The sequence below is a fragment of the Prunus mume genome, linkage group LG7 (assembly GCF_029339155.1).
Source record: "Prunus mume cultivar Tortuosa linkage group LG7, ASM2933915v1, whole genome shotgun sequence".
Lineage (NCBI taxonomy): Eukaryota > Viridiplantae > Streptophyta > Magnoliopsida > Rosales > Rosaceae > Prunus > Prunus mume.
This window is the reverse complement of record NC_142704.1, coordinates 20,016,413-20,041,901: the sequence shown is the minus strand read 5'-3', so window position 1 is coordinate 20,041,901 and position 25,489 is coordinate 20,016,413. Positions and strand designations below refer to the sequence as shown.

The window sequence follows — 25,489 nt, the reverse complement described above, 5'->3', positions numbered from 1 at the left end:
CTGTCCCTACATAATTGTACCAAAAAATTACTGCCTATAATCCTAAATTTTTTTATTTGCCCATTAATTACTTTCTTTTTAAAATAAAATCCATGAACAATGACCATGATGACAATCAGCTTCTCTCAGTCTCAAGAATCACTACACATTATACTCTCAAGAGGCATTCTGAGGTGTGGAGGAAAATGATCGTGTAATTTGCAATTACCATTATATATATAATATACCTTCTGGCTATTTACACTTTCGAGTAAATTTTATTTTTATAACCTTTTGAACTTTGACCCCTGGGACAGTTTGAATGTTTTCTCCAAATTTATCTGATTGATCGGTGTAGTTTTGCGGCTTTCAGACTTTTTTTCCCCTCTCTCTGGACTTGTTATTTTGTCAGCTTCACTTTCATAGCTTTATTCCGTCTTCTCTTTGGTCCATCAATCTTTGTGCACATATTCTCATTTCAAAATGTAACTTTTTCCTTTTTTTCTTTTTCTTTTTGGCAAGCCCAAGAGGAAAAAAAAAACTAACAAAGAACACTTTGAGGTAAAGTCCGACTTAAGCTATCATCATGCAAAATATGCTCTAGAGAAGAAGGCACAGGCACAACATCAAAACTATGCAAACCCGAAGTTAAATTGTGACCCATAGCAGCAAGGTGATCAACAGCACGACTCTGTTCTCTGTACACATGCGACAAGCGTTCTCAGAAGCTCTTTACAACCATTAATTAAACTGAACAGGGGATGTGAGTCCGCTATATCATATGTGATCATATGAGCTTGAGGGTCACATTCGATCTCAAGTAATCTGCAGCATTCATTCTATGCAAGGTGTAGCCCATGGAAAAGGCCCCATAACTCAGCTTCTAGGACAATACCAGAACCGAGATTAACAACAAAGCCTTTGATCCAATTGCCATTAAAAATCAAAATAAAGTCATCGACTCATCGTGCATGTTTACGTGATTCACAGAGTCTATGGTTACAAGGTTTAAAACCCCAACAATCACATCTAGGCTTCAACATGAACAAAAAGACCTATAATTTTTGCAACTTGGAAGTTATTGGCAAGTTTGACGGATTAGACTATAAGTGCCAATGGAATGAAATTATAAGGGACAAAAATGAAAATCCGGATAAACTATAGGCATTTAATGTTTTTGTTTGTTTCTTTTACAATTCATTTGTCTTCTTTTGGCGTGGGATTTTTCCTTTTTATCAATATATCCAATTTCATTCCATCCAATTCTTATGAATTCTCCTTAATTTAATTTTCAGTTATAGATTAATGTACCCATTCTTTTAAATTCAAAATTACTATGTGCCTACTTGTAATTGTATTTGCAAATATAAGTATATCATTGTATTTAAAAATATAGCTAAATTAATATACATACGAATACACTTACATTAATGTATAAAATAAAAAAAAGTCTTTGTGAAAAAACAAAAAGAATTATAGGTAAATAATTTACTTATATAATCTGGGCAAGGACTTAAAAAATATAGGTGCGTATAGATAAATAGTGCACCTATATATTTTTTACCTATCTAATATGAACGTAAATAATGTACCTATCTTTTCTTTTTAGTTTATAAATTATGCACCTACCTTTTTATATCTAAATAATGCACCTTTTTTTTTTATACATGAATATGTATCTATCTTTTTTTCTTTTTTTTTTTCCGAATATGTACGTATCTATTTACCTATCATGTATTAGATATGCAGGTTTTTTTTGGGATTATATCACCGTAATTTTCCGATGGACAATTACCTGATCAATACTTTTTAAGCAAAAAGATTAATGTGTATGAGGCATATTTTCATTGTTTGTTTGGCTATATTATTATTATTATTATTATTGTACATATGTATTAGATGTATTATTATTTATGTATATTGGTGTGGTCATTGAATATTTTTGGCTGAAACGTCTTATTATTGAATAGGGTCCCCCAAAATTAAAGGGAATTAAATAAATGCTAAAAATAAATATTTTATAATACTAGGACAATTATTAACCTACATTCAAATTTAGGTTTTTCATAGAAGTTAATAAATAGGAGAGTTTATGTCTAGAATATAAGAGTTATAAGGGTCTATCTCACAAATGCTTTTATTTTCCAATCTAGATACTTTATAGGCCAACCCAAGGTTTCAAATCCTTGGCCTAAGCCCTACTCAATCTTAGAACGAGCTGGGCTAATCGGGCCGACCTGGCCTAAACATTGGGTCACACCTTGCGTTACATGATTGGAATAGGAACCATGTTGCAATGGATAAAGATGTTGTCCATTGTTAGCAACCTTGGGTCTCCTCTTGTGCACGGTAATCTCTTTGCAACCTTCTGACGGTTCTCGCCTTCCAAATTCTGAAATCGTTTCACCGCTTTCATAAGCTTCTACAAAACATTGTGAACAACCTCCTATATGGCTTTTTCTGAATAGCCTCAAAAGAGAAGGGTCATGGATTAGCCCAATGCTTTGAATCCTTGGCCCAAGCTCTACCCAATCTTAGAACGGGTCAGGCAGATCCAGCTTAAACATCACTTCACTTCTACTCTCTACATATATAGTTGGGTTTAAGCAAGCATTTCCCCACTAATTACAAGCATACGAATTCTACTGTCCCACTTAGTATGATATCAAAAAAGGTTTTTTAGGTTTTAGACATAAAAAAAATTTCACTTTTGGAAAAAGCCAAAGCTTTTTCAAAAAGACAAAAAAATCACTCAACTTTCAAATCAAAGACATGCAAATGTATTGGATTCCTTAGAAATCTAAAAATAAATAAGGGCATTTTTGTCCATTTTTGCTTCTTTTAAAATTTTTCTCTCTCCTTTTGCTTTTTCCAAAATGTCCCTATCAAAAATATGTTCCCTAATGATATTAAAACATATAGACTACTCCTCATAATGGTCAGGGGCCACATAAGCTTCAAGCTGACGAGTCTTGGCTTTGGAGACGAACTCAATCTTTGTCTCAGTAGGAAGCTTGCCATCCGCAGTTACTTTGTCTCTTCACTCAGTTCCACTAACCAATGTTGTGACAGCAAGTACCTCATCAAATTTGTGGACAAAGATGTTGTCCACAGCAAGGAGCCTCATCTAATTCCAGGGGATCTCTTTCTCGACATGGAAGTTATCAACTCATTCGACGTATTGGATTAATAGTACCCACAAATGATGATAGTAGTTGATTAATTTGTAAAAGAGAGTGGAAGTTTTTAAATCTAATTTTATGTTGAAATGTAACTTTACATCTATCCTTAACTAGTTGTATCATAGTGTTATTGTGAATCTATATGATCCAAATAATAACATATTGAATTGAACACAAAGAGTGAGCGTAGGGATGTCATAAATCTAAATAATAACACATAGCGAGAAGTGACCTATATGGGTTTTTTCTAACGTTAACATGCCTTTTGCTACATATGGTGCCCTTATCGCAAGATATTCTCAAGAAGCTGATAAAGGCGTTGAAACGAGTACCAAAATTGGAAGGAAAAAATAATGAGAAGGTAGTACAAGAGATCGCCTCGCACAAGAAGAGGATGCTCTTAATTGACATCATATTTGTGGCTTAGTCAACCGAATTGATTTTTGTGGTGGACTTGGTTCGTGGATCCAATTTGGGAGGAAAAATTATCGTAGACAAGAAAATAGCTGTTAAGAAGAAGGAGTTCGTTTCCCAAGCAGAAGCTCGTCACTTTAAGGTTGAGATGACGCCTACCCACTATAAGAAGTAAAGCAATAAAAGTCCATCATTATTTGAACATATATTTTAAATATCAAAATATGTATAAACATATTTTAGTATTCTCATAACATATATTTTTAATATCTTAGTAGGTGGATGTTTAGGGTTTGTAACTAAATGGTGTTTTCACAACATATAGATGAACTTGATGCTTTTGGTGTTTGTAACTAAATGGTATTTTAATAACATATAGATGAAGATGTTGTCCATCACAAATAGCCTCCTCTAATTCCCGGCGATCTCTTTCGCGACCTGGAAGTTATGGGTTCATTTGATAGATTGGATTAACAGTACCCACGAACGATGATGGTAGTTGATTGATTTGTAAAAAGAGAGTGGAAGTTTTTAATTTTAGTTTTATGTCGAAATGTGAACTTTACATCCATGATTAACTGGTTGTATCACATTGTTATTGTGAATCTATATGATCCAAATAATAGCACATGAATTGAACATTAAGAGTGAGCATAGGGATGATATAAATCCAATTAATAACACATTGCGAGTAGCGACCTATATGGACCTTTTCTAGCATTAACATGTCTTTTGCTATAGATGGCGCCCTTATCGCATGATATTCTTAAGAAGCTTATGAAGGCGGTTAAGCGATTTCAAAAATTGGAAGGAAAAAATAGTGAGAAGGTAGTACAAGAGGTCGCCTTGCACAAGAATAGGTTGCTTGCAATGGACATCATTTTTGTGACGCAGTCAGCCGAATTTCTTTTTGTGGTGGACTTGATTCATGGAATCAATTGGGGAGGAAAAATTGTAGTAAACGGGAAATTAGCTTTCAAGACGAAAGAGTTGGTCGCCCCAGTAGAAGCTCATCACCTTAAGGCTAAGGTTAAAGCAATAAAAGTCTATTATCAGAACATATATTTTGAATATCAGAATATGTATAAACATAAATTAGTATTCTCAGAACATATGTTTTTAATATCTTAGAATGCTTGATGTTTGTAACTAAGTGGTGCTTTCCCACAATATAGACGAACTGGATGCTTTTGATGTTTGTCACTAAATGGTATTTTCATAACATATAGATGAAGATGTTGTCCATCACAAGGAGCCTACTCAAATTCCCGACGATCTCTTTCTCAACCCGGAAGTTATGGGCTCATTTGATGGATTAGATTAACAGTACTCACGAACGATGATGGTAGTTGATTACTTTGTAAAAGGAGAGTGGAAGTTTTTAAATTTAATTTTATGCTGAAATGTGAACTTCACATCCATGATTAACTGGTTGTGTTGCATCCAATTCGTCTATATTGTGGGAAATCACTACTTAGTACAAACATTAAGCATCCACTTACTAATATATTAAAAACATATGTTCTGAGAATACTAATTTATGTTTATACATATTCTGATATTCAAAATATATGTTCTGATAATGGACTTTTATTGCTTTACTTCTTATAGTGCGCATGCGCCACCTCAACCTTAAGGTGATGAGCTTTTGCTTAGGCTACTAACTCATTCATCTTGAAAGCTAGTTTCCCCTCTACTACAATTTTTCCTCCCCAATTGGTTCCACGAACCAAGTCCACCACAAAAAGCAATTCGGCTGACTGCATCACAAAAATGATGTCCATTGCAAGCAACCTCTTCCTGTGCGAGGCGACCTCTTGTACTACATTCTCACTGTTTTTTCCTTCCAATTTTGAAAATCGATGCACCGCCTTCATCAGCGACAAGCTCATCACATTAAGGTTGAGATGTCGCATGCCCACTATAAGAAGTAAAGCAATAAACATCCATTATCAAAACATATATTTTGAATATCAAAATATGTATAAACATATTTTAGTATTCTCATAACATATATTTTTAATATCTTAGTAGGTTGGTGCTTAGTGTTTGTAACTAAATGGGTTTTTTCCACAATATAGACAAACTAGATGCTTTTGGTGTTTGTAACTAAATTGTATCTTAATAACATATAGATGAAGATGTTGTCCATCAAAAAGAGCCTCATCTAATTCCCAGTGATCTTTTTCTCGACCTAGAAGTCATGGGCTCATTTGATGGATTGGATTAACAGTACCCACGAACGATGATGGTAGTTGATTAATTTGTAAAAAGGGAGTGGAAGTTTTTAAATTTAGTTTTATGTCGAAATGTGAACTTCACATCCATAATTAACTGGTTGTATCATAGTGTTATTGTGAATCTATATTATCCAAATAATAACACATTGAATTCAAGATTAAGAGTGAGCATAGGGATAACATAAATTCAAATAATAACACATTGCGAGTAGCGACCTATATGGGCTTTTTCTAGCATTAACATGTCTTTTGCTACATATAGCGCCCTTATCGCATGATATTCTTATGAAGCTTATGAAGGCAGTGAAGTGATTTCCAAAATTGGAAAGAAAACACAGTGAGAAGGTAGTACAAGAGGTCGCCCGACACAAGAAGAGGTTGCTCGCAATGGACATCATTTTTGTGACGCAGTCAACTGAATTTCTTTTTGTGGTGGGCTTGGTTCATGGAATCAATTGGGAAGGAAAAATTGTAGTATACGGGAAACTAGTTTTCAAGGTTGAGTTTGATGTTGATCACCTTAAGGTTGAGGTGGCGCATGCCCACTATAAGAAGTAAAGCAATAAAAGTCCATTATCAGAACATATATTTTGAATATTATAATATGTATAAACATACCTTAGTATTCTTAGAATATTTATTTTTAATATCTTAGTAGGTGGATGCTTGATGTTTGTAACTAAGTGGTGTTTTCCCACAATATAGACCAACATGATGCTTTTGGTGTTTGTAAGTAACTAGTGTTATCATAACATATAGAAGAAGATGTTGTCCATCACAAGGAGCCTACTCTAATTCTCGGCGATCTCTTTCTCGACCCGAAAGTTATGGACTCATTTAATGGATTGGATTAACAGTACTCAAGAACAATGATGGTAGTTGATTACTTTGTAAAAGGAGAGTGGAAGTTTTTAAATTTAATTTTATGTTGAAATGTGAACTTCACATCCTTGATTAACTAGTTGTGTCACAGTGTTATTATGAATCTATATGATCCAAAAATAACACATTGAATTAAACATTAAGAGTGAGCATAGGGATGACATAAATCCAAATAATAAAACTATCGTTAGGAGTTCTATATGCATATGAAAATTTAACATAGCCTTTTTGTTTTATAGTTTTTTTGGCCATCCCTCTCCATATACATATAAACTTCAATCCTAGGTTGTGAATTCCTAGAACTCAAATTTGCGGTTGCAGCACCAACAACACTGCTTTCAATACTGGAGTAAATTATTTTCTACTTGTTCACATTTTTTTTTTTGTCAAAACACACTTTCTGGTTACAAAAAAGGTGGCAGCGAGTGTCACCTCTCCTAGCTGGGCATGGGTTAAGGGAAAGCTCTTCCCAAGAGGTTCTTTACACATGTGAATGATCAAACTTGGGACCTCATTGAGGATCCACATCACATTCGCCCAACATGTGCGGCCTAGCCAGTTCAATTTCCACTAGACCAAACCCACTTGGGTGGTCGAAACACACTTTCATTAAGCGAAAATGAGGGACACAGCCCAACAAGTAGCAACACAACCAAATAAACAGTAACTAGACTAACGTCTGTAAACAACCCCAGGCAACACTACAAAAGGCCATGCAGACCAGCCACACCAGACAGACCCAAAAATAATTACAAAAACCAACTAGGGCAAGAACAAACTAGGACCCCACCCCAGTAGGCACAACTTTACTTGAGGTATGGACTTTCATTTTCATTGTAGATCATGACAATTTCTCTTTCAATTTCAAGCCGAGACACAACTTTATCTTTTAGTGTCTCTACTTTTTGTTTTGATGCGACAACTATTCAGAAATGATTTTGGGCACTGCTAACTGCTTTTGGTCCCAAATCTTTGGGTTTTTTTATTTTCCGATAATTGTGCATAGATACCTCCTTCTTCCCTTTTGGTAGGTTCTTCAGTCTTTCCTCTTTACGTTGGATATTGGTTTACTTTTATTGTGGAATATGAGTCTGATTATTTTTTTTGAATTCTTTGTTGATTTGATTTTATATAACCCATTTGCCAAATTCACATTGCTATCTATAATCAAGAGTAGAGAGACAGAGTCAGCTACAAGCCTATATTTATTTTTTTTTACTTTGACAAACTGTTTATGGCTTAATGGCTGGAAAGGTAAATCCCATATTTTTGTTTTTACTCTGATAAACTGTTTATGGCAAAATAACTAGATTGAGCACTTGTGTTTTTTTTTTTTTTTTTTTTAATATCATTGTGATTTTCTGGTAGGAAAAAAAAAAATCAGAAAATCATAAGGCCATATTAGTGTATATATCATGAGAGTCTTGAAGTAAATCCCATTGTCTTGTGATTTTCTGGTCTTTTTGGCTTTCATATACACACACACACACACACACACAATTGCATACACTTAAATCCCATAATTCTACATTCTCAAGTGCTAACGTTAACATGCCTTTTGATACAGATGGCGCTCGTATCGCATGATACTCTGGTGAAGCTGATGAAGGCGGAGAAACGACTTCCAAAATTGAAAAGAAAAGCAGTGAGAACGTGGCAGAAGAGATCGCCTCGCACAAGAAGATCCTGATAGAAATGGACAGTATATTTGTGGAGCAGTCTGATGAACTGCTTTTCGTGGCGAGCTAATTCGTGGAACAAACTGGATAAGACAAATTGTAATAGCCGCGAATATAGCTACGAAAAAGGCTATATCAAACATGGGTTCATAGTGTACCATTTAGCTAAGAATATGGACCAAATTTATTCATGGGCTTCAATTCACTTACCCTAAAATAAATTATTTTTACTTTCCTATAAGAGCATCACCAGTTGGGTGGGGTGTATTTTCAGATATGTAAGGCCACTTTTACATCTCCTTTACACCCTCGGGGGCTTTATGTGCTTTTTTTTTTTTTTACTCCAATAGGGAAGATATAAATGCAAAGATGTATTTTTTACTCCAATAAGAAACATTTTTGGGCCTTTGGATCAAGCTAACATTAACATGCCTTTTGATCCAGATGGCACCCGTATCGCATGATACTCTAGAAAAGCTGATGAAGACAGTGAAACGACTTGCAAAATTGAAAGGTAAAAGTTGGGGGGAGGTGTATTTTCAGGATGTAAGACAGCTTTTACATCTCCTTTACACCCTCGGGGGCTTTATATGCTTTTTTTTACTCCAATAGGGAAGATGTAAATCCAAAGATGTATTTCTAACTCCAATAAGGAACATTTTTGGGCATTTGGATCAAGCTAACATTAACATGCCTTTTGATACAGATGGCACCCGTATCGCATAATACTCTGGAGAAGCTGATGAAAGCGTGAAACGACTTCCAAAATTGAAAGGAAAAAGCAGTAAGAAAGTGGCAGAAGAGATCGCCTCGCACAAGAAGATCCTGATATAAATGGACAACATATTTGTGGAGCAATCCAATAAATTGCTTTTTGTGGCAGAGCTGGTTCGTGGAACAAACTGGATAGGACAAATTGCAGTAGCGGCAAATATAGCTACTAAAAAGGCTATGTTAAACATGGGTTCATAGTGTACCAATTTAGCCAATTAGCTAAGAATATGGGCCAAGTTTATTTCATGGGCTTCAATTCATTTACCCTAAACAAAATTATTTTCACTTTCCTATAAGAGCATCACCAATGGGGGGTGTATTTTCGGGGATGTAAGGAAATTTTACATCTCCTTCACACCCCTGAGGGGTTTATATGCTTTTTTTTTTTACTCACATAGGGAAGATGTAAATCCAAAGATGTATTTTTTTTACTCCAATAAGGAACATTTTTGGGCCTTTGGATCAAGCTAATGTGAACATGCCTTTTGAGACAAATGGCACCCATATCACATAATACTCTGGTGAAGATGATGAAGGAGGTGAAACGACTTCCAAAATTGAAAGGAAAAAGTAATGAGAAGGTGGCAGAAGAGATCACCTTACACAAGAAGATCCTAATAGAAATGGACAGCATATTTGTGGAGTAGTCTGATGAATTGCTTTTTGTGGCGGAGCTGGTTCGTGGAACAAACTGGACAGGACAAATTGCAGTAGGCGTGAATATAGCTACCAAAAGCTATCTTAAACATGGGTTCATTGTGTACCAATTTAGCCATTTAGCTAAGAATATGAGCTAAGTTTATTCATGGGCTTCAATTCACTTACCTTAAAAAAAATTATTTTCACTTTCCTATAAGAGCATCACCAATGGAGGGTGTATTTTCGGGGATGTAAGGCCACTTTTACATATCCTTTACACCCCCAGTTTATATGCTTTTTTTTACTCCAATAGGAAAGATGTAAATCTAAAGATGTATTTTTTACTCCAATAAGGAACATTTTGGGCCTTTGGATCAAGCTAACGTTAACATGCCTTTTGATACAGATGGCACCCGTATCGCATGATACTCTGGTGAAGCTGATGAAAGCGGTGAAACGACTTCCAAAATTGAAAGAAAAAAGCAGTGAGATGGTGTCAAAAGAGATCGCCTTGCACAAGAAGATCCTGATAGAAATGGACAGCATATTTGTGGAGCAGTCCGATGAATTGCTTTTTGTGGCGGAGCTGGTTGTGGAACAAACTGGATAAGACAAATTGCAGTAGGCGCGAATATAGCTACCAAAAATGCTATGTTAAACATGGGTTCATAGTGTACCCATTTAGCTAAGAATATGGGCCATGTTTATTCATGGATTGATTATTCATGGGCTTCAATTCACTTACCCTAAAAAATTATTTTCTCTTTCCTATAATAGCATCACCAATTTTTGGGGGAGGGGGGGGGATATATTTTCGAGTATGTAAGGCCACTTTTACATATCCTTTACACCCCCGGGGGATGTATATGCTTTTTTTTTTTAACTCCAATAGGAAAGATGTAAATCCAAAGATGTATTTTTTACTCAAATAAGGAACATTTTTGGGCATTTGGATCAATCTATCAGTTGGGTTTGTATAGAATGAATCCTGGTTGTCCACTTTGAAAGGAGAAATCACAGCCATTAGATTTTGTAGGTGTTGGAATTTGTTTCCAAATTGAATCAAATATGGGCCCACCACAAGACTTTGTATGGCGAGTATTCTGTAGTTCCACATACTAGGAGAGTTGGAAGTGTGATTGTCACGCCCCGGACCCGAGGGTCGGTGAAACCCCTGTGCCCAGTGCGTGAGAAAAAAATAACATAAAAAGAAGCCGAAACATGAGTTTAAAATAAACTTCTCTTATAAAAAATAGTTCCCAAAATCTTACAAGTTTACAATAAATGAAGCTCTATCACTCTCATCTAATTTAGCCTCAACTGGTTTAGTCCTTTTCTTGCCCACTAATTCATCTGAAAAATTAAACAGGGTGAGGGGTGAGTAACCACAGCTCAGTAGGGACATGAGACCTTACCACAGTAGATTGATATAACTAAATTTAGTGACATACAATCACATAGCCAAATATCACATTAATAATAATAATATATAATAATAATGCATGAATGATCTTCATCTACTCCCGTTAATTCATATAACTGGATAAGCAAACTTGCACGTCTCATACCATGTTTATACCACTTGGTCCCGAATGTCCGTTTATATGAACTAACACTCATTTTAATCATCCCGCAATTCCCATTTTGTTAGTCATCTTGTCTAACTCCCTTTCGGCAGTCCCGAATCACCCAATAAAACCATGTGCACTGTGGGATCCCTGAGACCAGGTACCTGCCAAGAGTTAGACTTAACTACACAAAAGACTATATCCATTACCCTCTTTTCCATTATTATCTTCTCCACCCAACAACTCCAATCAATTATAATGACATGATATAATTATGCCAACATTATTCAAATAGTTCACAATACGTAAATATCCTATATCAAAAACATTATCTTCTGTAAAGACCCCCAAGAAATCCCTACCTCGTTTTCAAAGCTAATTCCAAGTTTAAGAAAATACACAAGCTGGGACCTCTACTCTTCCAGGAACTGTATCACCACTAGCTCTCTCTCTCTCTCTCTCTCTCTCTCTCTCTCTCTCTCTCTCTCCCAAGAACTCTTACTTTGCATGCAAAGCATGCAGTGTGTAACCTCAATTAATACACAAGGTTTGTGTGTTTTTCACAAGATGCAACGGATAGGCCTATTTATACTAGAAGAAGTCGGTTGCTACTAGCTTCTTATTGGTATAATAACTAAAGCAACTATTAAACAATTGAAAGAGATCCTGTGTACTTGTTCTCCAAGGAATCGAACCTACTTATTGTCCAAGGAAATACAAATATCTACTATATTTAAAGACTAAGTATTTGCATGTGTGTGCATGTGTGTGCATGTGTCAATAGTGATCTCTAGACAAATCAGATATAAATGTCTTCACTTTTGAACTCCCAACAATCACCAACTCCTCCATTGCTACCGTAAACTCTTCCTCTGTAACAGCATATGCGCACCTACTAAATAAATTGATAACATGGTCTTGGAGCAATTTCCCATAACCTGACTTCGGGTACTTCGATATCAAATTATGTTGGAGGTGATAGTAATAGTAAGAATAAGGCCATCCAGGAAACACAAACCCCATTACATTTAACAAACCTTGATTGCGATCAAGAAAAAGGTCACCACTCTCCCCATCGGTAGCAAAATAGAAGCCAAATGTTGAAGAAACTAAGTCCAATTCTCCTCCGTCTCAGAATCAACAACTCCAAAAGCTAGAGGATAAAACCCTGCAAAACAAAACCAAAAGCACAAGTATAAGCAAAAAAGGGAAATTGCAGTGCAGTTTTTGAAAATAAATCTGCTCAAATTTGAAAGGAAACCAAAAGGCAAATCCATGATCCAAGAACTAAAACTAAGTTTAAAACACATTTAAGTTTATGAGCAGTTGCAACATTCCCACAGACATACAAAAATTATTAAGAAAATCGAATTATGAAACAAGAAACTGCAATGCAGTTTCTGCTAAAAAATTGCAACAAATGGAATCTGCAATACATTACAGTAACCACACCTTGATTTCCATTCTTTCCGTAAGTACAGAGAAGCTGCCCCTTGTACTTGCTCTTCAAAAACGTAGCATCAATGAACAACAAGGGTATGCAATATTGAAATCTAGCAATGCAACGGCCAAACGACACAAAAAACCGTCTAAAGCAATTAATTCCAGCTTCACATTCAAGAGTGCAGAGAGAACCAGGGTTAGTTTCCTTTATGGCGTCCACATACCACACTAACTCATTGAAGGACTTCGACTCATCACCGTGAACGTTCAATTTAGCTAACTCTTTGCCAAACCATGCATGGTAGTATGAAATGTCTATACCATAATAATCTTTGAACTCGTGTATACTTTTAACTGGCTTCATCTCTGGTTTTGCAAGAATTATGTCCACAATGAGGGAGGACACCACACGAGACTTCATCATCTTACTCTTTGATTCTCGTATCCGACCCACACATGTATGCACATTATTTAATGTTCGAATTACAAAACAGCTAGTAGCTTCACAACGAGAAGCATAAACACGCCAGCTACAACCCTCCAATTTCTTATTCGAACAAATAGCAACCACCCGCTTCTTGTCATTGCCGGCATATAAAAAATTAAATCCTACTTCAAGAGCGTACTTGCACAATTTCAAACGGAACTCCTCTGCACCACCGTCAAACTTCTGCCCTACATGATGTATGTACGTCTCCCACTCATTCGACAACAAAGGCTTAGCACTTGCTCTCTTCGACCTGCCCAAAAATTCATTTCTGTCTTCGACAGTACTAGAACACGACGACTCGCCCTTTTCACATGCTATCAACTCCTTATTTACACAAAAATCACCACTATATTCACTGCTCCCGCATAAATCCTTCACTAAAATATCAACACTCTTCTCATTTGATACAAACAAAAATGTCCTCATCATGTCCAAATCACTATCCGTTTCTAGAAAACAACTCGGATAACTGTGTAGCGAATACCGTAACGTAAAACAACCCAACTGCAAACCCTTAAACCTTAGACACAAAGTCTTCAAAATATCAACCATGGATGACTCTGATGAAACTGAAAACATAATGGTTTCCGACTTATATGTGCACTTGGCAATGACACACACCTCCATTAGCCTTGAAAATGCAAACAAAACAACAAACAAAAACAGAAAATAATTTAAATCAGTAAATAATGTACATGAGTAGTTGTAAAATTCCAATAGACTTCCAAATATTAGTCTGAAATCGAATTATGAAACAAGAAACTGCAATGCAGTTTCTACCAAAACTACAACAAACAGATGTAGTTTATGACAGAAAATCAAAACAATTCGAATAGAAACCAAAAGGAAACCACGATAAAAGTACTAAAACTAAATTCCATAAACATACAAGTCGATATAAACGAAAACAGGTTCTAAAGTACTCATACCTCAAAACTTAGGACTGCCAAAAATCTCCACAACCAAATAGCAGCTTAAAATCAAATCTGATCACAAAACGAAGAATATAGGGTTTAGCATTGAACGCCATAAGATCGCGCTGCAAAATCGAGCCACAAAACTGAGCTCGAAATACCCGAACTAAGGAGAACAGAAATCACCCAAAGCAGGTCATTCAGCATGCAAATCGAACGAAAAGCGTAGCAGAAAAAAGAAGAAAGAAAAAGCGAAGAAAATAAAAGGAAAACCTACCAGAAAATTGAGCTCCTTTGGCGAACCACATCTCAAAGCGAAGAAGAAAGCGAGCGAAAAGAAAGAGAAACTCGCGCATCGTTTAAACATTCAGAGGCAAAAGCGTCATTTAATTTGTAGGTTTACAGATAGGCCAGACTTTTTAAGAAAAAGGGTAGAATTATCTTTTCATTTGTTATTTTTAAGCTGGCCCAACGAATCTGGGCCAGCCTTTGGCCTAATCTAAAATAGCTATTTTTTCTTAGGTATTAAAACCCAAACTAAAATACCTAATACCTCACTTACTAATTAGTAAACTTAATTATGTCTAATACCTAATTTTTCTTTGTATTAAAGCCTGTGAATTCAGATTTAGATTAAAGCATGTGAATAAAGCCAATTGCCAATTAAACTATCTTGCCAATTATTTATTTGGGTTGTTGTTAGCTAATTAATTTAGAAAAGTGAAAAGTTCGCTATGTTAGAATAAGGGTAAATCAGGAAAAATCTTATTAAAGCATTGTTTCTCTCTCATAATAATGTCATGAAATAAATAAAAAAATAAAGAATTAACTATAGTTAAACTCATGGACATATGTCAACTTTTGAGAGAGGTGGTAAGAGTACACCTTTGACTAAAGTGGTGCGCAAAAATGCTTCCCGATACAAAACACACACACATATATATATATATATATATATATGGACTGCTCCATTGTCTAGCAAATGGGTCTTTTGGGCTATCTCCCTCAGATATTCCACAAATGAGATCATGTCTATATCCCATTACTTCATCTTAATATGATTTATGTGTTACAACTTTCAAGTTTAAATTAGCCTAGAGAGACAATAGAACTTTCGTTTTTCCGCAATGTATGCATTTCATTTTCTGGTGGCACCCAAACTATAAATTGCAAACATCAAAATATTGATAAATGTAGGACACACGTTTTCTCATGAATTCATAACATTTGAAGCCAATACAAAGCCGACAGCTATTTGAGACATTATTGCTATACTTATTTTGAACAAAAGCCAAACCCAATAGGCCAAATTACTACCATCAGTCTCCAATCACACTTGAGCCCTACAACAAGATGTGCCTTTGTTTTTTTGTTAGAGCACTTCCAGTAGTTTGCCCTTTGCTATGGCAAGGGGGGGCTAGGGCAGCTACTATTCACGTGAATACTGGCTATCTTTGCAAAAGGTTGTGGTGTTTCCACCAATTTCCATGGCAACAACTATTCACATGAGATATGAGGTGAGAAATTTGTATAGAGTTTTGGTATGAAAAGTGAAAATTATGACTAAGTATTTATTTTTTTTAAATCTGAATATTTTTGTATTTTTTTAGTTTTTTTTTTTAATTTTGTTCTTGGCGTCGGCAAACCCGGCTTGAACTAGGGTTGATCTTGCCGAGAGTGGCCTGGTTTCGTGGCCCCAACTCTGCCGGGGCTAGCCTATCTTCTGGAAGCGTTTATTGGCCCAACCACCACCCCAAAGGAAGTGCTCTTAGAGCAACTCCACCCATTTTCTCTTTGCCATGACAAGGGGGGGACTAGAGCAGCTACTATTCATGTGAATAGTGGCTGTCATTGTAAAAAGCAATGTGTGTTTCCACCCGTTGCCATGGCAAAAGGCAAATACTATTCATTTTTTTGTTTTTTTCACAAATTTGTTTACCTAAACAATTAACTTGGATAATATTTTTGGATAAGGTTTTTGGGTTCGTACGTGTCAATATTTATTATAAAATTCATATTTCAATCGGATAAAATTTTCGGATAAAATGATAAATAAAAATACAATTTAAAAGTGAATAAAATGTTGAGTAAAAAGTGAATAATAGTAGAAGTAGAAGAAAATGTATGAGAATTTAGTGTTGAAAGTGAAAAGTATTGGTAGGTATTTATAGAAAAAAATTCCAAATTTTTTTGGTTTTTTTTTTTTTTTTGAAATTCATAATTTTATAGCTAAAAAGCCCAGCCGTTGGATTGGAGGAGAGCAGACAATCGTAGTGCCCAAGCGATGACACGTCTTCTAGCTGTTGGTGGAGCGCGGTGACATTAGCGCATCGACGTCATCTCCCTCTCGGGTTGCAGTCGGCGAGACTTGCCTTGGGCCAGCCGTCTGCGTACGTGACCAGCTAGGTTTTGCACCTAAGCCTCAAACGTCCACGTCAATCACCAAAATAGCGTATGGACTTTGTTGGCCATTCTATACTAATTATGCATTCATTAGTCAAGATTTTTCTTCTCATTTTAGCTTAATTATTAACACCTCCAAGGTTGTTAATTGAAAAATAAATAAATCTTCAAGATTTGACACGTATTTTTAAGTGATTTTACATATTTGCGTAGCGGTAATTTTCTATTGATACTATACCATATATACCATATTGATACTATACCATATATATATATATATATAGTCCCCTTCTATTGAGGGATCCCTCAAATAATTTTATTTGAAAGACGCCCTTTAGGGTACCCTATAATTTTTTTCCCAATAATCCAGACCATATATTTTTTAGGTCTTCATTCATAGATCATCCTTACAAAAAATTAGAAAAATCGGAAACCGTTTCGACATCCAATTGTGTCTTACAAAATCAATGAACACGGTGCTTCAAAAAAGTACTAAAATTTCAATAACTTTGTTTATACCCAAATGAACAGCCAATAAGCATCGGACATGTGGACCAATTTATAGCTATGGAAGCCTTCGCCACCTAGCTACAGTTCGTTCCTACCGATCGCACGATTAGGGCAACTCCACCGCCAGGGGCACGTGGCAGTCCCACAATTGGAGTCCACAGTCTCACATCGAAATTCTAAACAATTTGCACACCTCCCAAGACCTATAAAAGAGGAGAACTATCCCAACTAGGAGGTAATCAATCAGAACTAACGGTAGACTGCCTATTGATCTGCAGTCCAATCTTACTAAATCCGTACTTACTTAAGCATCGGAGAGCCTTCGGCCGGTACCAAACCGGTGCCTTAGGTCTTACCGAGCATTTGTTATCTTGCAGATCGAACGCCCTACCGAGACCCATAGCATACCGAAGGCCCAAAATCACTAAGTTGCGCGGGAAAATGCCAAACCATTTTTCTGCGTCAACAAACTCAATTGAGTGGTCAAATGATATCGGATTCAAGTGATTTTTTGTAAAGATGATCTTTGAATGAGTATCTACAAAATAGACAATTTGGATTAGTGAAATACAATCCGGAGTGGGGCCTACAAGGGATGTCCCTCAAATAAGAAGCTTTGTGTGTGTATATATATATATAGGTGAAAGACATAGTACACTTTCCCACTTATATATATACCTTTCTGCAAATTGCCTTTGTAGAAGAGCATATATTCATTTGATAAGCCTTTATATGTATTTGACTCGCGATAAGGAAAACCAGTTTTCATAGGCTAAAGATAACAATTTTAAATCTTGGTTATATGTTTATCATATCCAAAAGCATGTTTGAATTCAAATCTGAATTAATTTTAGAATCTATGAAAATATTTTCTTTTTTCTTAACTCATTTTAGCCTGGAAGTTCCTTTCATGAAAATCTGTCATTTAGTTTAAAAATGCAACGAAGTATTGGATCACGAACCATAAGTCACATTCAAAAGCAATTTTTTTGGGCAACCACAACCAAAAGGATGAGCATTAACTCATTTATCTGAAAGCTCTTGCGTGCTCCCAAATAATTATATACGCGGGATTAATGTAATCAACCTTGTGCAGATAACCATCTATCTAGTGGTTCAACTAAATTGGGTTGCTTGCAATACTTGCCTGCGTTGCCTTCAAACTCCCAGTTTTACACTCAAAGCTTGATGCTCATATAATTAAATATATGTTCCTCTTGTTCTTTCTCTTTTTTATTTTAAAGAAAATATATATAAACTACTCTATATCATAAAAATGGAGACTTAAACTCAGGTATAATAGATCCGATACACCATCTTGACCAATTGGCATAACCAAAAGCTCGCAGGTCCAAGAAAAACAACAAGATCACTAAAAGCTTGTAATAATGAGAATTCATGGATAAGAGAGGAGATTTGTAGCCATGCATGTAGACGTACTAGGAGAATAGAAAACAAGGAGAGGTTCATTTTCATTTTGTGGGGATTATAGGTGGCTTGGGAAACTTCAATTTTGGTTGCTTAACTTGTGGTTTGTGGTGGCCATGACAAGGGACAAAACCGAAAGCTTGTTTCTAGTGCCAACGAAGGGACGGACTTTGGTATCATATATCAATTATTTAGTCTATAGATTCCAACCCCTTGCTTGTATGCAGATTCCTACCTCACTTGGGATTTCAAATCATGGGAGAACCGTACAAGTGAGTCAGATATCAACAATGTTTTGTTGTCTCCTAATATATATTGTATAATCTTTGAATATATTATTAAATTAGTGTGGCTGAAATTACTACAAAACCCAAAGTTAATTCTGTTTTTTTTAAAGAGTAATGCTACACTTACCACATTTTTATCCCACATTTTTATACTATATGACGTGGCATGTTCATATCATATGCCACATCAATTAAATGAATGAAGTGTATTTTAATAAATAAAATTAGAAAAACAGAAACTAGTACTTTACATGATGTGATATGTATACATCAGCTGCCACATCATGTGGTATGGAATTGTGATATAAAAATGTGGTAAGACTAGTATTATTCTTTTTGAAATCAATGGTATCGTAAATTTGGCATGAAATTGACAATTATAATATTAGGGATGACCTAATTGGTGTGTGTGTTCATTTGACCGAATTGGTCAGCACAAAGAAAGAAATGGGGAATTCAACTTTTAACCGAATCGGTGTGTATCCATTTCACCACTTGTTTTAAAAAGAATTAATTCCATGTGAGAAGATGCCTAAATAGGCAATTAGTCCGTGACCAGAGTATCTCAGATTCAGATATATTCTTTCTTTGCTAAGTTCATATCACTTGGTTTTAGACTTTAGTTGTCACCTGAGACTTGAGGTTTTACAATCAGATTTGATAATGCTCAAATTTCAAAGTAGGATCTAGAATGCACATTCACTTATTAAAAACAAAATAATGTAGCATTATTGTTAAAAAGATGTGTATATTCTATTTCTTTCTAATCACTGTACAATGTAGTTTAATGATTGAAATTATTTATCGTTTAGGTACTTTATCTATGGTCATTCCTACAAATTATTTGATCATCAAGAATAAGGATTTAGTTGTGTTTCAAGAAGCAAGCAAAGTAAATATAACTTACACAGTACTAAAATAATGAGTGTTGTTTGAACAATAAATGTCATAATTCGAACTCTTAAATTCTGTTTGTGCCTAATAAATCACGGTCATAAACTGACTGAAGGGACTTCCTCTCGGTGCTAGCACCTACCGTTTCGTTAGGCATTTCGCCTTTCAAAACAAAAGAAAAGCTGCAAAAGCAGAATCCTTTCGGCCTCGCGACCGTGGTATTATAGGCGAAGCCGAAGGCCGTAAACACACGGCCGAAGATCGTGGTTAAAACGCCACGTGGCCTTTTGGTCCCACGCCCCATTTAATGAAGTAATGCCTCTTACTATCGCAGCAAACCCACTAGTCGCAAGAAGCATTTAATGCACTAGGGAAGAGGGGAAGTGACTGAAGTCAGGATTTGGTGATGGAAATCAGAGTGGTTAGGCGCAAACATTCTCACAAGTATTCTTACAACTTGAGGTCAGATTACCAACCACCAGACCAGGGCATTAAATGCGTTCCCACGCCAAGGGGCAGAACCCATGATCGGGACGGTGGCTGAGATTTACTGGGATTTATGGGGGTCACACCACCATGCTTCACGATCCCAAATGCCGATTTGACTACCCACTTGCCCCAATCATGCTCCACCACGCAGATCTTTTCAGCCTCGATTGTCCCTCCTGGACTCCTCCTATAAATACTAAGTTCAAGACTACATTCAAAGGGTTCAAACACCAAACCAAAAGCCTCCCACGGAGCAAATTATATTTTCCTGTCATGCACTTTCAATACCTTTATTTGCTTTCCTAGGAGTAGTGGTAGATTGTAAGGAAAATTCATTCATCAATATATCATACGACCCTTGATTTTCAAGGCGCCGGAGCACCATCTCTATTATCATCTCATTCACCCCATATATTATCGACCGTCGCTCTCTAGCAACGCGTCGAGCATCGCCTAAAACCCGCTACCAACACCACCACTAAGCGGCCTTGTAGCTCGGGCCGTGAACACAACGTGAGATCGGTTCCTCTCTCGGCCACAATCGTTTGTTTAGGAGTCGAACTCAAAATAGGCACATCATTTAACCATCTTCTACCCAAACCTCATCACCATCTCGGCCTTACGATAGACCGTCTTGCACGCCGCGCACAACCGCACCGCATCCAAAAGAAGGGCGTCACGTGTTAATGCACATCCTCGGCCCGGAGCACAGGCTATGAGATTTGCGCAGCCAACACTTTTGCACGCCCATGGGACTCTTGTCAAAAACTCATGGTGGAAACTAGGGCACAGGCAAAGCTAAAAAACAAAACAGTTGAAATGACTTCCGAGGCTCCAAAGTCCACCTCACCAATCACTATCACCAAGACCGAACACGCCGTCGAGAATCTCGGCCAGCGTTCCAATAACGACGGATCGTGCAGCGAGTCCATGGAAGAGCAAGCGAGTGGAGGGTCGATGGCTAAGCGAGCCTACGGGATAGAGACATCCTTTATGGCGCAATGGACAGATTCTCCTCGAGCTACGGACGCTCTTTCAGAGAGGATGCCGGTAACGTCGTCGCGATGCCTCCCAAAGCCGGACAGAGAAGCCAAGAGCACGAGAGGTTTGAGCCCTACGGTGAAAGCGGTAGCCTCGGTGCCTCGCCGCACCTGCGTCGGCTACGGCCAACATTCTCACCGCCGACAAATAGCGGGGCAATCCCGGTAACATAGGTAAATCCCGGACCGACCTACCCGCGAAACAGCGTATGGCCCACTCCATGCTTTGGCGTATCACAGGGCAAAGCAGCCCCGCATTCGCGGTCCAAAGCAACAGCCTAGTTCACACCGTGCCGTCGGACCCATCCGGCCCAAGCAATGCGACGGCTTCATCACAGAAGATCGAGTAATCCGACCGTTTCACCATTACAGTCGTTATTTCCCTCGGGCTCCCACCTTGATCAGATTCGGCCATTCCAACGGCAACACATCGCACCCGGTAAAACCTACGACACTTATCTAATGTCGCCCGGCTCGGTCGCAATGGCCAAGCCCTTTGTTCAAGTGGCCCAGCAGATAAAGCCGCGAGCGATGCGCACGAGTCGGGCCGCTTCCAACCAGTGGAGTCGCCCCTCGGGATCCTCGGACCGAACATGTCCGACGCCTTACGACCAAGGCGGCTTAGCGAGGCGGCTGGGGCACCAGGTTATCTTGAGCCGTACCCACCCGGAAAGCCCGAGGACTTGGCACGACTTACTCACTAAGGCTTTTGGGCATACCACATATCGAAACACTCGGCCACGCGGCTCCTTATGCCATGACTTAAGGCGAGGACAACGATGTACCAATCAATCTAAAGGCTCGATTTCTTGAAGTACCAAGCAACTGGGCATGAGGTAAAGAACTATGCGCGAGCCATGGCGAGTTAGGAAATTTAGAAGCGAGTCAAGACTCGCGCTTATAATTCGATGCAAGCTCGAGGCAGATGGAGCCAAGGGCCTACAACAAAAAGTCAAGCAAAGACCTTGCCGAGGCGACACGTACGGCGCACCATGCTTCCTATTAGGACTAAAAACCCACAGATAGGTGCGTTTTCGTTGAACTGGAAGGGTTGTTCATCATCAAATGAGTTCTCGACCACGACGCATTCCAATTAAGAGACGGAGACGGGGAACGTCACGACTTGAGAGACGGCCGGGAATGGAGTATAAATTGGCATAAGGCAAGAGAAATTTGAAAGGATATGTGTGTTTCAAGAAAAGAATGGCCAGTTGCGGCCAGCTAGAGATATACATGAGGCATAAAAATGAATCTTTCGACGGCCCAAAAAATCAGATGTCATTGGGATTAAACTTAAGGTTCGTGATTACAAGCAAACGGCCAATTTTGGCCGAATAGGAATATATGTCTTTGGCTTTCTGTTTGAATAACTCTTGATTTGTTGACTGAAAATGGTTGAGGTTTTGGTGGAATATGCTTCTAACTTACAAAATTTACGTCCAGCACAAGTTGCAATTCACAAATTTTGTGGTTTATCGAAATGGGGAAGTCTCTTGACTGAATAACACTTGATTTTTGGGTGACTGACAATGGTTGAATTCTTGGTGGAATATGTACCTTACTTTCAAAATTTGTGTTCCACTTTAGATGGTATTCAATTTTTGGCTGTATCAATGTGGCAAAGTCTCTTGACACAACTGCTGTTAAGGGGCTTTTTGGAGTAGTTCAATGTTTATCCGAATGATTTGTAACTTGATGGTTGATTATTTGCACCTTTAACTAGATCAATTTGGATTGGTATTTTTTCCTTTTTATTACCTCTGATGAGTCGATTTTATATTATATATTTAACCCTGTTCTTAGTATATTTTGGTTAATATTTTGGAAGAATTTTGATACTTTGAATTATATTTCCAATATAGGACTTTCGACTCTCTCTGGAGCAAAACATAATCAAATGGACGAATTTTGGAGTAATTCTAGTTGGAGGACGTACGTGAGTCACTTAGCTTGATCGTATCAAAATATCAGACTTTTACACTAAGCGATGATTTCCTGGTGAATAAATGAAGGAGCGATGTGCAGTGCTGGAATAGTGACGTTTTGGGCTTATATTTCGTTTTTGGAGCCCAAGATGACCTCAGATGGGTTTGAGGCCTTCTGGAGAAGTGTTCGGAATATTTTTATCTTTAAAATGAGCTATCTTGGGCCAGATTTGGAGGAGATTTGAGACCAAAACGTGCTGGGCAGATTGTGGGCAGATTCTCCTAATCAAATTTGGACTTTATTTCCTAGTCTTATTTTATTTTAACTTAGTTTCCTTGTGGGGATTGAGTAGCTAGGTTTTAGGAGGTATTTAAGCTCCTTTTAACAGAATTTAAGGGATCTCCTTTTAGAACTTCTTTTTGGCTTTTGGAGCAATTGCTAGGGTTTTGGATTTTCGCTACTTTCAGGTGTTTTCATTCTTACCCATTCGAATGATATTTTCTTGGATTTCAATTATGATTATGTGTAACTAATTCCCTTTGCTAGGGCGAGGCCGTAAGCCTTAGCATGAATATGTAGTTTTATTAATTTGCTTATGAATGGTTGCATGTTTGCTTTGAATTATTAATCACTGTGTTTAAAACTATCTATCTATTTTAATGACTGATCACCATTAGGATATGTAGACAAGTAATTTGATGCAATTTCTGTTGGAACATCACCCTGAAATTGAGGAGGGCTTCTTGTGATTAGTAATTGTAAGTTCACTTAAGGCGAACATCACACTCTTAAGGGTTGCATGGTTTTTCAAAGGGTTTTCACAAAGCTTAATGAGTCTTGCATGTTTATATTTGATCTAAACATTACAAAGCTTAATGAGTCTGCAAATTGCATGGTCGGACGGATCAGAACTGCACATCTTATCTGATTTGATCCAAAACCAGAGTGCACTATGCACAGACAAAGAAAGTTAATTGGGCACTGGGACTTTCACTGCAGGACACTTTTCTGCAAAATTTGTTTGTAGACGAGGGTAACATGGCGTTAGAATTACCTGCAGCAGGACCACTCAGAGAGTCGTTGGCAGCCCGTGCCACGATATTCCTAATTGCATAGTCTATCCCACCCAGGAAGAGGGTGATTCGTTCGAGATCAAGCACCACATGCTTGAGATTTTACCAACATTCCGTGGGCTGCCTAATGAAGATACAAACATACATATTGCAAAATTTATTGTGGGTTGCAAGAATATTTTGATTAGGGGTTTTTCTGCTGAAGCTATCAAGTTACGTCTTTTTCCTTTCACTTTGAAAGACAAGGCAGAAACTTGGTTATTTACTCTACCAGCTAATAGCATTACTACTTGGCAGCAGTTACACACAAAATTCCTGAACAAATATTATCCAGCATCCAAGATATTGAATTACAAGAGAGAGATTTTGACATTCACACAGAAGCCTAATGAAAGTTTCATGAAGCATGGGAAAATATACAGAGATGTACATAAAGTGTCCACATGTTAATATTGATTCAGATACACAGATGAATATTTTCTTTGATGGGCTTAATCCAACATCTAAGAGTCATGTGAATGCATCAGCTGGAGGATCGTCGTCAAATAAATCTGCAAGAGAAGCATTTGAATTATTTGATATGATGGCTACAGAATCTCAACAATGGGCAGTAGAACATTCACAGAAAAGGGGAATTTTTGAGTTATCAGCAGGATCTCCTAACATGTCTGCACAAATGGCACAAATGGAGAAGAAAATTGATGCAAAGTTTGACATTATTCTACAACAGATGGCAACTTCTACACAACAGCCACCTGCAACAACAGTTTGCACTATCTACAGCATGGCTACACACGACATAATGGGCTGCCCACATAGAGACTCCTACCCAGAGCTTGTTGAACAACATGTCAATATGATGAACAGCTATCAAAGGCCTAGGAATGATGCATATGCCAATCATTACAATCCAGGATGGAAGGATCATCCTAATTTCAAATGGGGTGACAATCAAAATAATGCAAAACCATTCCAACATGCACAAACACCTTTTGTTCCCTCCAAACCATCTCTGGATGATCAACTAGCTAAATTGGCAGCAACAACTCAATCATTCATCGAGGGCAACAATCAAAGATTTCAAAATGTTGAAGCATCAATTAAAAATTTGGAGCAACAATTTGGCCAGCTAGCTGCAGATTTCAGACAGAGACAAAGGCAAATTTCCTAGTCAAACAATTCCTAATCCAAATGGACGTGAAGTTTGCAACGTTGTTCGGACTTTACGTTGTGGA

General features: G+C 37.4%; 1 protein-coding gene and 1 non-coding gene across 2 annotated transcripts; both read right to left on the bottom strand.

The window, feature by feature from the left end:
* Positions 1–12,466: 12,466 nt before the first annotated feature.
* Positions 12,467–13,917, bottom strand: LOC148915701 (uncharacterized). The gene is made up of 2 exons (XM_089041983.1): positions 12,810–13,917; positions 12,467–12,525 (listed from the first exon to the last, which is right to left on the bottom strand). Exons 1-2 carry the CDS (start codon positions 13,915–13,917, stop codon positions 12,467–12,469), a joined length of 1,167 nt encoding a protein of 388 aa, XP_088898109.1.
* A 10,685-nt stretch (positions 13,918–24,602) lies between these two features.
* On the bottom strand, positions 24,603–24,707 carry LOC148915700 (small nucleolar RNA R71). The gene has a single exon (XR_016122408.1). It is a non-coding gene; the product is annotated as a small nucleolar RNA R71 (small nucleolar RNA).
* Between the last annotated feature and the right edge of the window lie 782 nt (positions 24,708–25,489).

Coding starts and splice junctions, on each gene's coding strand:
- LOC148915701 (XM_089041983.1), bottom strand. CDS start 13,917: ATGGAGGTGTGTGTCATTGCCAAGTGCACATATAAGTCGGAAACCATT. Junction 12,526..12,809: donor CGGAAAGAATGGAAATCAAG/GTGTGGTTACTG, acceptor TTTGTTTTGCAG/GGTTTTATCCTCTAGCTTTT.